General features: G+C 39.9%; 1 protein-coding gene across 1 annotated transcript in view; it reads right to left on the reverse strand.

Moving 5' to 3' along the window:
• The window catches only part of PUS10 (pseudouridine synthase 10), a 36,702-nt gene extending 23,392 nt beyond the window's left edge, over positions 1-13,310 (reverse strand). Inside the window, exons 1-5 of the mRNA XM_055726163.1 lie at positions 13,180-13,310; positions 11,174-11,310; positions 8,765-9,031; positions 7,070-7,156; positions 548-582 (exon numbers count right to left, since the gene is read on the reverse strand). Of these exons, the coding sequence (XP_055582138.1) occupies positions 548-582; positions 7,070-7,156; positions 8,765-9,031; positions 11,174-11,299 (515 nt within the window). The 5' untranslated portion in view covers positions 11,300-11,310; positions 13,180-13,310. The remainder of the gene's footprint in view (positions 1-547; positions 583-7,069; positions 7,157-8,764; positions 9,032-11,173; positions 11,311-13,179) is intronic.
• Positions 13,311-13,315: the final 5 nt, after the last annotated feature.

Consider the following 13,315-nt stretch of genomic DNA (forward strand, 5'->3'; position numbering starts at 1 on the left):
CAAAGAAACAAAAAACCACACAAAAACCAGCTGCCATCTTATCCTACATAAGCATCAAGTAAACTGGGAAACTGGATAAGACTATATAATCAGTTTCTCGTCTGCTCAACATTTATATAGACAAACGGTGTCCATATAAGAGAGACAAACAGACCACAAAAATTATGGACAATAAAAGATAATTTTAAAAACCCCAACAAATAAAATGACAGCACATCCCAGTTCTGGATTACCTTATGATTAGTTTTGAAGGTACAAAGTAAGTTAAAATCTTCGCCAAGGACATAGAAGTGAGTCTATATCTTCTACAACTGTTAGCAGAAGTACCTTTATATGAAACCAACTGTCCTGACCTTGAAAATATAGCATTAATTGCTTGGCTAAAAGTTTCTCTTAACGTATGTGTCTCAGCAGGTCCACTGCATTAAGTGGTTTCTCATTTCTACTATGTTGGAAAAAAGTTACAGTAAGAGTATCTCTCCTTTCTCTAAATCTGGAGAACTCTCTAATAGAAGTGGTATGAGAGTTGCCAAAAGAAATTACTCACCTCATTTCCTGTTTTACCAGCAGCCAAGCAGCACGCTATAGGTCACCAGCCATGCCCAGGAAGAAGAGAGGGGAAAAAAAAAAAAGAAAAAGGCAAGTGAAATTCAGGCTAAAAACTCCCAACAATCTGAGAGACTTAGCACAAGGAAAAATGTTTTATAAACTCAGGGAAAAAAGGAAATATTAGGATTTAAATTTAGTTTTTGCTTTATAAGTGGAAAGATAGAATTGGAGCTTGTTTTTATTTGTAAGACATCACTTTGCAATTCACCTCAAATCCTATCTGACTAAAAAAAAAAAAATCAGGCTGCATTAAACACACATCGAAACTTGCTATTAACTCTACAACTAGAAAAAAGACTAAGTCAAGTGCAACTAACAGTTATCTACCAGAAAAATTAAAAAAGAAAGGAAAAGAAAGACAAAAAGGAAAAAGGAAAAGAAAGACGAAAAAGGAAAAGAGAGGGAAAAAGGAAAGAAAGGGAAAAAGGAGGGATGCTATATGAAAACTGATTTGACATGTAAATTAAAACAAAACATAAAATTCCATTAATCCAGTTATCCTTTTTAAAAAACACAAAATAAAAGACATACTTGGTCTTACGGAATCACAAACCCTTTCCCTGAGGACTGCCCCCTTATTTAAAGCATACCCCTTAGTTTAGGAGACATAGGCTGAACATGAGAAAGCTGAGGAACAGAAGGAATAATTCCAGAAATCAGAGGGAGCTTTTAGTACAAACGCTTGAGTTCATTAGCAATTATTGATCACATAGCATATGTAGGAGTGGCTGCAAGGTGTGATCTGAGATAAGAATCAGATGGGCAGATTCAGCCTCGAATTCTCCTTTTTTATTTCCCAGTTGCCCTTCTGTTGCTTTGTGCAGATTCTCTGTGAATACCACCTTCTTCGGCTCCTGATGCACTTCTTTGAGCGGAGTTTCCAAGAGGTAATATTCACTTTATTCATGTGACCATAGGATAACTCAGGAAGCTCAGGAGGTCTCTGTCCAACCTTGTGCTTATAGCAGGATCGGCTATGAAATCGGACAAGGTTCCTCAGGACTCTGTGCAATGAGTTCTCAAAAATGTCCGGTAACGGAGACTGCACCACCTCTCTGGACAACCTGCTCTAGCTTGATTCTCCCTAATTTGTGCATTGTCAACAACTCTTCAAACTCTACTCCTGTCCTCTAGCAGCCTTATATGTGTAAATAAACATGATGTAGCAGATCCCTTAGACGTGACACTGCCCAGGGAGGATGACCATGAACCATCACGCAGGTGTCCCAGCCAACAAATGAAACTCAGCAGTGTAAGAATCAACAATGGTTATATGAAAGGTCAAAAGCAGAATTAAAATTACCAGTGGTATGAAAGGCAGAATAATACAAATGTAAGCCCCAAGCAACAACAGTCTGTTGAATCAGTGCAACAATAACAGACTTGAACAAATTTAAAAATTATGAAGAAACTGAAGACTTCCAAACAGCACTGCTTATGCTAAAAGCTTCTAAAAGCGTATCTTTCCCAAACTCTGCTCTGGGACCCCAATATTTTAGAGGTGCATCTCTTTGCAGTCTCACTCACTTCTCTTTGTACTGATATATTGATTCTACAAGATGATCTATTACTTCAGTGTAGTAACTGTTCAGTGCTTTAGGATTTAAATTTTGACTCTGTGTGGGCCAAGAGTGACTGCCATTCTCTGCACCACAATGAAAACACACCTTACTAAACTGAAGTGCATTGCAGTTAACTAGAATTTTAACTTTGACCACAAATTCCCTTTCTACTAGGTCTAAATAAGTGTGTGTGTGCTGGGGGGCGGGGGGGGGGGAAGGTGATGTTGGACGCATGTATTCAGAAGACCTGTACAATGTTTCTATTTCAACAGAATGCCTATCAGTGCAAAAACAATTAATAAGAAGAGAAAACCTCTCCTCAACCTCCTACAATGAAGCAACAACAACAACAGCATTTTCAGTTCTTCCTCTACTCAAAACAACAACAAAATACATTCAGACTGGCAGGATGCCATTTAGGCAATAGGACCTGTGCTGTCAAGACAGTCTGGACACCTAGTCTCACCATCCTCACTGAAGATGAATTCCAAAAATCAAGTTGTTTGGGTTTTTTCATTGTAGTTGTTTCAAGCCAAAATTGGTAGTTTTCAACCTGTGGACTGCACACTACTAGTAAAGTATCATAGAAAGGTGACTCCATATGCTTGTCATACAACTATATATATGTATGCAACTTCCAAAGGAGTTAGTATTGCAAAAGCAGCGAACACCACTGATTTGAATTCTTCAGAATTTTAAATCCCTTCCCTGTCTTTCATTCTTCATACAGTGCCTGTCGAAAGAATTACTGTCTATTGGTAAGGAAATAATTCTGAAAAAGGGATTTGAAAACATCCATCAAGCTTAAAGCAGCAGAGCCAGGATCACATCATCTTTTCATTGATATCAGAAGGACCCACATCATAGATCTCTGTTACATGTTGATAGAGGAACTCAATCAAAAAAACCACCTACTACCCTTCCTTTTGTACATCTAAAAAAATGAGGGAATCTTAAAACCAGTGTTAGAAATATTAAGGGGAAAGAGGGATGGTGAAGAGAGAACATAAACTTTGTTAGATACATGATACACAAAACTGCAAACTACTGAACAAAATACTGTATTCATGGAATACTGTTTGCTCAAATTCACGGTGATTCATTATCCTGCATATGCAGACAGTAAGACAAAACACCATGAAGCCTACTGTAATCTTGTTTGCATAATAACACAGACAAAATCATCAATAAAAAGTTTCCACTTGAAATTCCTTGAACCTAATTCTGACCTAGAGAATATGACAACCACAAAACTGGTCTAGAAAGCTGCATTTGACAAATGCCAATTAAAGAAAAAAATCTCATATATCTTGATCTAAAGCACATGTAGGTTTGGTACTCAGTTGGGTGGCTGATCTCACTCCTTTCCCATTTCATAGGGGTATAATTACAAAAAAGAGAAAACTTCTGCATGTAAGTAGCTATGCTAAAATGAGACCACAGGTCAAATTTCATTTCCTCTCTCTTGACTTCAAAACTGAAAAAGAATTGAAGAAATTACTTTTCCCCTTCAATTAAGAGGAAACAATAGATTAGGGTACTGCGAGCACAGAAGCCAAAAGATCCCAAATTCCAAATCACATTCAACCACCAAGCCAGCCAAACCCCTCCACTGTCTCCCAGCTGTATGTGAAGCAGGGGATCAGATCCCTCTACTTCATAATTACTTTATGTTTGTGGTTTGAAAATGAAAAATGCTCATTACAGAGCTCAAGCCTGCAGGGCAATGCTTAACAGCAAATATATTTCTGAAATACACTAGCTTAGGCACTATATTGATTACAAGCTGCAGGATATTATTCAAATGCTGAGGGATCACAGTGGCAACAGTTGAAATACCATGTGCAATCTCAGCCACAGCATTTTTTTCACTGTATTAGAAAAGAGCTTCGAGATGGGGAATTCCATGATGAGGTATACACAGTTCTACAGGGAGTAATGACTACAGATGCTATTTGCATCAATGTCCTTGTAGCAAGTACCAGGATGATGGATCACAACTGAGACTACAGAGCTAACAGTCACCCTTCTGAAGGGCATGACTCACTTCATATTCTAATATAGTTGTCTGACATAAACTTGGGACTCCTGTGTTTATGATTTATTTTAATCAAATATCCTACTTGTGGAAAGAGGTGATAGCTTCTTTGCATTACAGATACAAATACTATGCAAATGTAAATTTTATGTTCCAGTCTTCTTCAGCTCCTATCGTACATTTTAGACTTGGCAGGATGACAACTGTCATAATTAAATTAGTTGAAGGTAACATTAAAAGGCAGTTCCTGATTTTTTTGTTAAAAAGAAGCCAGAGAAAACCTTTGTGTCATAGAAAAGGTCAACGGGAGGGAGGCTGTCTTTGGGGTGTCCTCTTATGATGAAATTACGTATGTTTTTGTACAGTGCAGTTCAAAGAATTAAAAGCAGAATTTAACAAAAGACCTCTTTTCAACACAAAGCATTTTGAGATATCTGAGATATCCTGACCTATTATATTACTTGCTTCTTCTCTGTAACGGCAAAACAGGAATGGTTTTTTACCAATTATTTTTTAAAGCAATAAACGGATAGGTGGTAAATAAACCCCCATGATTTTAAAGAGGTTCTTTCGCCACCATCACCCATTTTCACCTCTCCAGTTAGGGCACAGCTACCCAAACAGCTGGCTTAGCATTTGGCAAGACCAAAGGGGTGGAATAGAAGGGACACAGCAGGAACTTCCTAATGCAGACCTCCTCTCAGATGGACCGAAACTGTTTCCAAAGAGAATAGATCTGGTTTTGGAGCTTCCTACTCACTCATCTCACTCCACCTATTAATTCCTGTACTCTCACCACAACTTTTATTCCTTTGCTTGTACACCAAGCACTGTAGTATTGTTTGTTTGCTTGAATATAAGCACAAGATACCTTCAATGAAGCAGATGGACAGGTTGAAAATTAGACCTCATCCCTTTTAACAAACTAGCAATTTATTGTACTTAGAAGACAAAGTTATTCTAAAGTAATAAATCTGGGTTTCTACCAACTGCCTTTGCCAAGTCAGTTTTCCCAATCCAAACAGTCTCAGTGTATCATCAACATTTCAATCAGCAAGAGGAACTCTCTGAAGCATAGTACTAATTTTTTGCTTCCATTTACAGCCAAGGCTGCCTCAAAGTAAAGACACTAGCCCTGCTTGTTCAGATTAGTGTCAGAACATCCCTGAGCTAGAATTGCAATGCAATAACACCCTCTACCGAGGCATTCTGCAAAGACCCACAAGGAGGGTGAGGAAAAACAGTAGCATCAAATTTTTCTTTCCTCACTTCCACCGTTATTTAGCTATGCTATGGGGGAAAAAAAAAAAAGAGGTTATTTTTAAGCTAGATAAACTGTAGCTGTCAAGCTAAAGATGTATAATGGAAACGTATTAAGAACTTGCTAACACGGGAATTGCAGTTGGGACTATAGCCAAAAGATTCTGTGCATCACTTTGTTTTTCGCTCATTGAGGCTATAATGAATAGAGAGAGGGAGGCCTCTGCAATGACTAGTGAAGGTAGACTGGAAATGAAAAAGACCTGATCAATAGTACCCCAAAAATACCAAGGCTCCTCTTTTTTTAAACACCTAAGCTTACGGACTAAGTTTGACCTACATGTGGAGTTTTACAGAGCATCATAGGCACACATGCATACCTAACCTGGAAATGCTTTTTTGGCATATCTCATTTTTTGGATGCACATAAAACCAATGGGAATAAAGGCAGTGCATCCAGCCAGAAAGCACAAAGCAGTTTGTTCTGGTATTGTTTTACAGTGGCAGCTGAAGCAAACACACCAACTATATTTAATTTCAGATGGGAAGTAAGGAATTTTATGTTCAAGAAGACCTAGAGGTAAAATATATGTTAGCACAGTGCAGCTATTACACTGGCATTTTCCAAAGATGCCAGAACTAACAGTACAAATCAACACTAAAATTGTAATAGATTATTTAACAATCAATTTGTGTGGGATGAGAATAGACATCACCACAGGTTTACACATAAATCCAAGACCACCTACGCTTCTTTCTGCCATGTTCACTGAAGCTTCTACTACATCTTACCACAGCAGGAATCTATCGTAAAGATTTACATGTTGCCCTTTAGAACAGTATTTTTGCATCACTTTATATCACAAAGCAGGGGAACATCGTAAAACACCTCATAACTAAGCAAAAATTGTTGCTTTATTAATCAAGTTATACTATACTTAGCATCCTCCCTTGATTAAAAAAAAATAATAATTACCAGGGTTATACACTCCTCTCTACATTATCATTATCCTCTGCAATTAAATGACTGAAATGTAAACAATTTAAGTTTTATTAAAATTGCCATCAAAATCAGTAGTTTTACAACTGCTATAAACTGCAGTTTTACAAATCTAGACTTTCAACAATGCCCAAGACAGGTGACTATTAAAATGCGTACTTTCATGTAATTTAAAATGCTGAACAGTTAAAGAGTTCATCTTCAAATTCCTTCATTTGTATTCTGCACTACCAATTATCATTTATTTCAGGAAAGGCACCAGCTGTGCAGTTCCTCCTCCGAGAAGATCCACAAAGCAAAGCTGGCATCTGTACCAAAGGGAACAATACACCGAGGATTTAAAGAAACTCCTTTTAGATTTTCAGATGTAGAATAACTCCTGGGCTAACTGAAAACCGAAGCTACTCGGACACTTTATTAATCAAAATAATAACAACAAGGAAGGGGAGCGCAGACTTCACTTCTAGCATGTGGTTTTTGTGTTTTGGGGGTTTTTTAAACAATAGCAATTAAAAATCAAACCACCTCCAGCTTGTATATTCCACAGTTCTTTTATTTAATATGCATTTAAGTTATGAAGAAATATCTGTAAACACTCACCTCCCTAACAGACAGCTGTGGGGGTAGCGACACAGAAAATACAAAACTAGTGAACTGGTAGTCAGCAGAATTAACTTTTTGGCACACCTGTAAGAAAAGGATTTTAATATTAAACCACAGTAATGGAACTGAGTTGATAATCTTTTAGGATATTCTTTATTCCAGCATAATCGCTGTAAATCCATTTTAATACACACTCAGATAGATGCTGAACATACAAACCAGAGTAATCCCTAGAAACTTATTGAAATACAAGCTTTTTTGTTCTGTTAAAAAAAAGAACTTACTCATAAACAATCCTTATTGATAGAAAACAAGCAGCTGGCTATTTTAAGGCTAAGACCAATTGTATACCAAAATCTTAATGCAACAAATTATACCACAATGACCAAAGACTCGAACAGCTGACACTGTGTCTTTTTTTCATGGCAGTGACACAATTCTGTGACAATAAACATGTTTTAAGATGCCAGTATCATACAGGAACAAACAAATATCCGTAGTACTAATTCATAAGCATTCCTCATCATAAAAAATCATGTTTGTCACTGGAAATAAAGTAAGAACCCAAACACACATCAAATGTTTTAAAGTAGGCTAGCAAAAGCTGATGGTTAGATATCCCTACTGGAAGTAAGCTTAAACACAAATGAAATTGCTGTCCAAAACATCAGTGACTTTAGTGAATGTTAAAAGACTAATTCTGAGCTTTTAAGGTGAAATCAACATCTCAGATAAGGAAATTTCCTTGTAAAATAATCAGTTTTTGTGATGCCTTAACAAATGCTGTCAGATTTTCCATTCCTACTCAAGAAGAGTAACTCTGAAACAAGTCTTAGAAGGAGATGGTGTAAAAATACATATACTCTGCCAACGGAAACAAAAAAGAAACATCATACACTGCAGCAACAGAAACTATATACTATGCTTTCTGTTTAGTCCCATTTTTAGATATATTCACGCTATTAAACCAAATTATTTTCTATTAAAACTGTGTTTAACATCTCAAATGCAACAGTGATTTTTCTAGCTGATATTTCAGTTTGTGACATAAGCAATTTTATTGCTCAGAGGTGATGTTTGCAATACTTGTTATACCCATATTCTCTCCTAACTCACATATTCTCTATTACCTACAACCTGCTGTATCACCAAAGTATTCTTCTTCCTCTGTGGCTTTCTAAATAGTAGTACGTTGTATATATGTATATATATTCTAATAGTACATTGTATATATTCTAAAAAATAGTACAGAATCATGCTGTATTAGGAACATATAGTTAAGCTTAAGAGCACAGCAGTTGATGCCTCCTCATTTTCCCTTCACATAAGTGACTGTTAGGCCTTTCCCTAGGAAAATGTGCTCCTAGCAGTCATTCCGTTGCACCTGCGCTGCTATTTTTTTACAAAAAGTTACATTATGACAAGGCCTGGGTAAAATACGGTCACAGGGACAAGTTGCATTTCCCAGCTGCACGGCAAGTTTGCACACAGTGTCAATGAGCAGTAAATAGTCGAATGGCGCCACCTACACTTCAAATATTCAAAACAGGTACATGTTTCGATTTGTTTTCCAGTACCTTTCTCTTAATTGTTTAACTGCATGGTGTTTAAAATCATTAGCTCTCTCCTGTAGGCCCTAACATACACAACCTCCAGAAAAAGTACACGGAAAGACTAAGAACAGATATTTACCTTTTTCACAAAGTCGGCCTCGCAGAACTCCTGAAGAATTCCCAAACACACGTTGCAAACCTTCACAGCTGGGTTCTCCACTGCGGTATTTCCATCATTAACCAAAGGTATCTGCTGGAGAGCTCCGTTGTGGTTCAGAGCATCAGGCCCTTCTTCTGTCTGCTCAAGTCTGATTCTCTTACAAGGAGGATCAACTACATCAAAACAATCCGTATCTTCTTCCTCTTGATTATTTTTCAGAAATTCTTTTAAATCCTTCATCAACTCCTAACATAAACAGAGGAATCATACTGTTGTTGTTTCTTCTTCTTTTCTCCAATGCTGTAACAAGCACTTATAAACACAATTGTAAAAGGCAGCACTAATCATTTCAATTTAGCCGTAGTATATGTAATTAACAACTTGGAATTTATACCAAAAGACATCTACACCATTAGAAAGCTTCAAGCTGTATTTCTCTCAAAATATTGACCAGAGAAATCGAATTCTGCTGAACAGACTTCTTTACCATCCAAAAGTGAAAACATTTTACAGACCTGACTTGCAGAAATGCATTTATCTTTGGCCTCATCACTATTCAATGGGAACAGATGTTTATTGCCTTTTTCTCATTTAGATTATGTTAGAATTTAATTCCTCCAACTCCATTAGCCCAGATGACTAGGAAGAGTTGGCTAGCACAGTATGAGAAGAAAATGAGAGCAGATACAGGTGAGGGTGAAATTAAGTACATAGAGGATGAACTTCATATAAAGACAGAAGCCCATAAAAATTAAAGGATGTGCTGGTGAGAAGACAGAAGAATTCCTGCATGTCTCTGAATTTTAGGACAGATGAGAGATAGAGGCAAAACATAGTTTAGAAATGAAGATTTATTAAAAGGTCTTCAGTAACAAGGACAGCAGTTGCTGTGGTATTGCAACTCAGAGGAAAATTAGGTAGAGGTGCAAAAGAATAAACAATGGCATACAGAATGAACACTTCTCAAATGATTAATAGAAAATGGAAAAGGATAAAGACGAAACAGGTCAATGGAGGCAATCCTCCCCCTCTGCTCCACTCCTGTGAGACCCCACCTGCAGTACTGCGTTCAGCTCTGGGGCCAACATAAGGACAGGGGCTTGTCAGAGCGAGTCCAGAGGAGGCCACAAAGATGATCAGAGCTGGAGCCCCTCTGCTATGAAGACAGGCTGAGAGAGTTGGGGTGGTTCAGCCTGGAGAAGTGAAGGCTCCGGGGAGACCTTATAGCAGCCTTGCAGCACCTACAGGGAGCCTACAAGTAAGCTGGAGAGGGACTTTTTACAACAGCATGTAGTGATAGGCCAAGGGGGAAAGGCTTTAAGTTGAAAAAGGGTAGATTTAGACAAGGTATTAGGAAGAAATTCTTCACTGTGAGGGTGGCGAGGCACTGGCACAGGTTGCCTGGAAAAGCTGTGGATCCCCCATCCCTGGAAGTGTTCAAGACCAGGTTGGATGCGGCTTTGAGCAACCTCGTCTAGTGGAAGGTGTCCCTGACCGTGGAACTAGCTGATCTTTAAGGTCCCTTCCAACCCAAACCATTCTACGATTCTAAGAAAGATGTTAAAAATGAATTCTGGAGAAACTAAACTGGAACAAAGGCGAAACAATCAAGACAAACACCAGAAGATGCAAGCATAAAGACAAGGGGTTAGATCAAGTAAATGGAGATGTTTATTTGGCCTACACAATGAAAGGAGTCTCAAAGAACCAGTATGGTTGAAAAACAAATGGCCAAAATTAGTTGAAGAGTATCAAATACAAGAACAAAGGCAAGAATGGTTGTGCACAGCTAGGAAAAATTTGAAGTACACTCAATTTTGGTATTAAGGTCAGCTGAAAAGGATGCCTAATAACACTGTGTTTGAATGACTGAAAAAGGAAGATTTATCCTTAACTTGTGCTCCACAATTCTTCAGTTACATCCCTCTACCAATTCTACTGAAAGAAAAAGGAAGCATGAGACAAAAAACCAGTTTGGAACATAGATGGTTCTCCCTCTGCATCAGCTACACTGCCCACAATGACTTTACTACTTATTACAATAAAGGAAAAAGAACAGAGGGAACGGTCATAGCTGCTCTGCTTCAAAAGTGATAGAGCCATGCTGTGCAGAAGCTAACATGCCACGTTTTCTGGTGTTTTCAGGGAATACATAGCAACTTTCACAGTCAAACTTAACATTTAATCCACAACGATTGTGATATTCTATGATTCTTGTAATTTGTCAAAATTGTACAGTGCAGCAGCAGTAATTTTTCATAACACATTTTGCAAAGCGTTTTCCTCTCAGGCAAAGAGCCCAGGAATACAACAACGACCTTCAAGGTAGTGTAAAGAGCACTGCATTCACATGTTCACACATTCTAATTGGGAATACAAAGAACAAACCTTGTACGGATGTCTATAAAGCATCTGTGATCCCACACAGCAGAACCTCAAAATACATCGTGGGCAAGTGCCAGTGTTCAGTAACAGCTGAACAATTGGTCTGTCCTTTTCTGTTAGTGAAGACATGCTGGATAATGCTGAAGTTTAAAAAAGAAAAGAAAAAAAGCTTAGAATAAACGCAATTCAGCAATGCAACAATAAAAGGACTCACTTAACAGCACCATATTTAGAATCACTGGATTCTTTTTTTTTTGTCCTTTAGAGAAAGTGTAGGATACAATGTTCTCTCAAATCAAAGGCACAACAGAATTGGAAGACCAACCCCAAAAGACCACTGAGTCATGGAAAAGCTTCTGTACTTCCTAGAAAAATCTGAAGTCAAGAGTTCTGACAAACATATGCAGAGCTTTTGTCCAGAATTTTATCTTTGATAAAGTGCATTACATGACACATTAATTCTTTACTAAATGGCGAAGGGTGGAGCTAAGACATATTAAGCCAAACGTAAAATGGGCATTCCTTCCAAAATTGCAGCAACTAAAGAATCAATGCATTAAAATCACGGAGGGGGGCAGGGGGGAAGCCCCAAACAACAGATGCCATCCCCTTTCGTCATACAAAGCCCTAAAGGCAAAGGAAGTTAGCCCCTTCAATTTTTTAAGATTTGTTCTTTCCCATCTCAAATACAGGACTCCTTTGGGAGTTTTTGGGAGAGATAATGGGGTTTTTTTCCCTTAAAAGATTATAGCTAATTTGGTTTTCTGTCATTCTCTCTGCCCAGAACTGCAGAACAGACTAATTTCTTTGGCTGAAATTTAATAATGGGGTAGAAATCTCAGCAAGTTTCCCAGTGAGATGCTCAACCTTACCGGCTATCTAGGAAACTTTAGGAGGCACATAAGAATAACCACAGTTGTTCAGGCCAAAGGTTCAATTCTGCTGTCACCCAGGGCAAGTATAAACAGGTGCCACAGGAAAATATGTGTTTGCAGGGCATATGCCTCTGCCACGGTGTGCTCCCTTCCTCCAGTTATTTCTGGTTTGGGGGGTTCCTTTGACCTAGTGTGGTTTAACTGTTGGTAAACCTTAACAGATCTTTCCTGCAATCCTTCTTCAGTGTCTCTTTGAAATTCTCTTGCCTCTACATCCTTTGGCAAGGTGCTCCACAATAACCAACAGATGAACCACCTGATTTTGTTTGGGGTTTAGCTCCTGTAAGCAATGTTTGACAGGTGCCTAGTTTCTGTATCGAAGAGCCGGTGTAGAGGCTGGATATATGGGCGTCCTCTGTGCCAGCACAACCTGTCACACCTCTGGTGTCCTGTCCTCAGGAGCACCCTGCACAGAGAGAGCTCAACCTTCTGAGCACAGGAAAAGTTATTAATTCACTTAATTCAGTTTCTCCTGGATTTGGATTCTTTACATTAAGCTGTAAAAGCCAAGGACTATCTAGAAACCTTCAAACCTGCTTTTAAAAAGCATAAAACGAACAAAGATACTTTTAGGCAACTGCTAGCTCTATTCAGCTTCGTGAGGCTTAAATATTGCCACCCTAACGCCTTCATGCTACCATCGCCTGAAGCGAGGGGGGAAAAAAAAAAAAAAAAAAGAGAGAGACGCTCCAGACGCAATGTCCCGCTTCCCGGGCGCGAAGGCCGGCAGGCACGCCGCCCCCGCCGCCCCGCACGGCGCTCCCCGGCAGGCCCGAACGGCGAAGCCCCTGCCCGCCCGCCCCCGCGACGACAGTCGGGTCACTATCGCGACAGAAGCCAGACCCGGCCGGCCCAGCCGCGCCGGGGCAGCGCAGCGCTCCTGCCCCCGGTCCCGGCCCGCCGCCTCAGCGCTCGGCGAGGGGTGGGGAGGCGGCCCCACCGCCCGCGCGGGCTGCACCGGAGGGGGCGGGGGGGATGAGGGCCCGCTCCGCACGGAGCCGCCCTGCCCCACAGGGCTCCGAGCTGCCGCCGCCGCCCCCCGCCCCGCCCCACTCCCCCGGGAGAAGCGATCACCTCGCAGCGCCCCCGGCGCGGCGCCGAGCCTTCCCCCTTTTCCGGGCGGCCAGCGGGCACGATACAGGCTTGCGCAGAGGCAAAGCAGAGCGCATCGATGGCCCGGCGCGGCGGGAAGCCCTGCCCGAAATGCTGC

Source organism: Falco cherrug, chromosome 13 (genome assembly GCF_023634085.1).
Source record: "Falco cherrug isolate bFalChe1 chromosome 13, bFalChe1.pri, whole genome shotgun sequence".
Lineage (NCBI taxonomy): Eukaryota > Metazoa > Chordata > Aves > Falconiformes > Falconidae > Falco > Falco cherrug.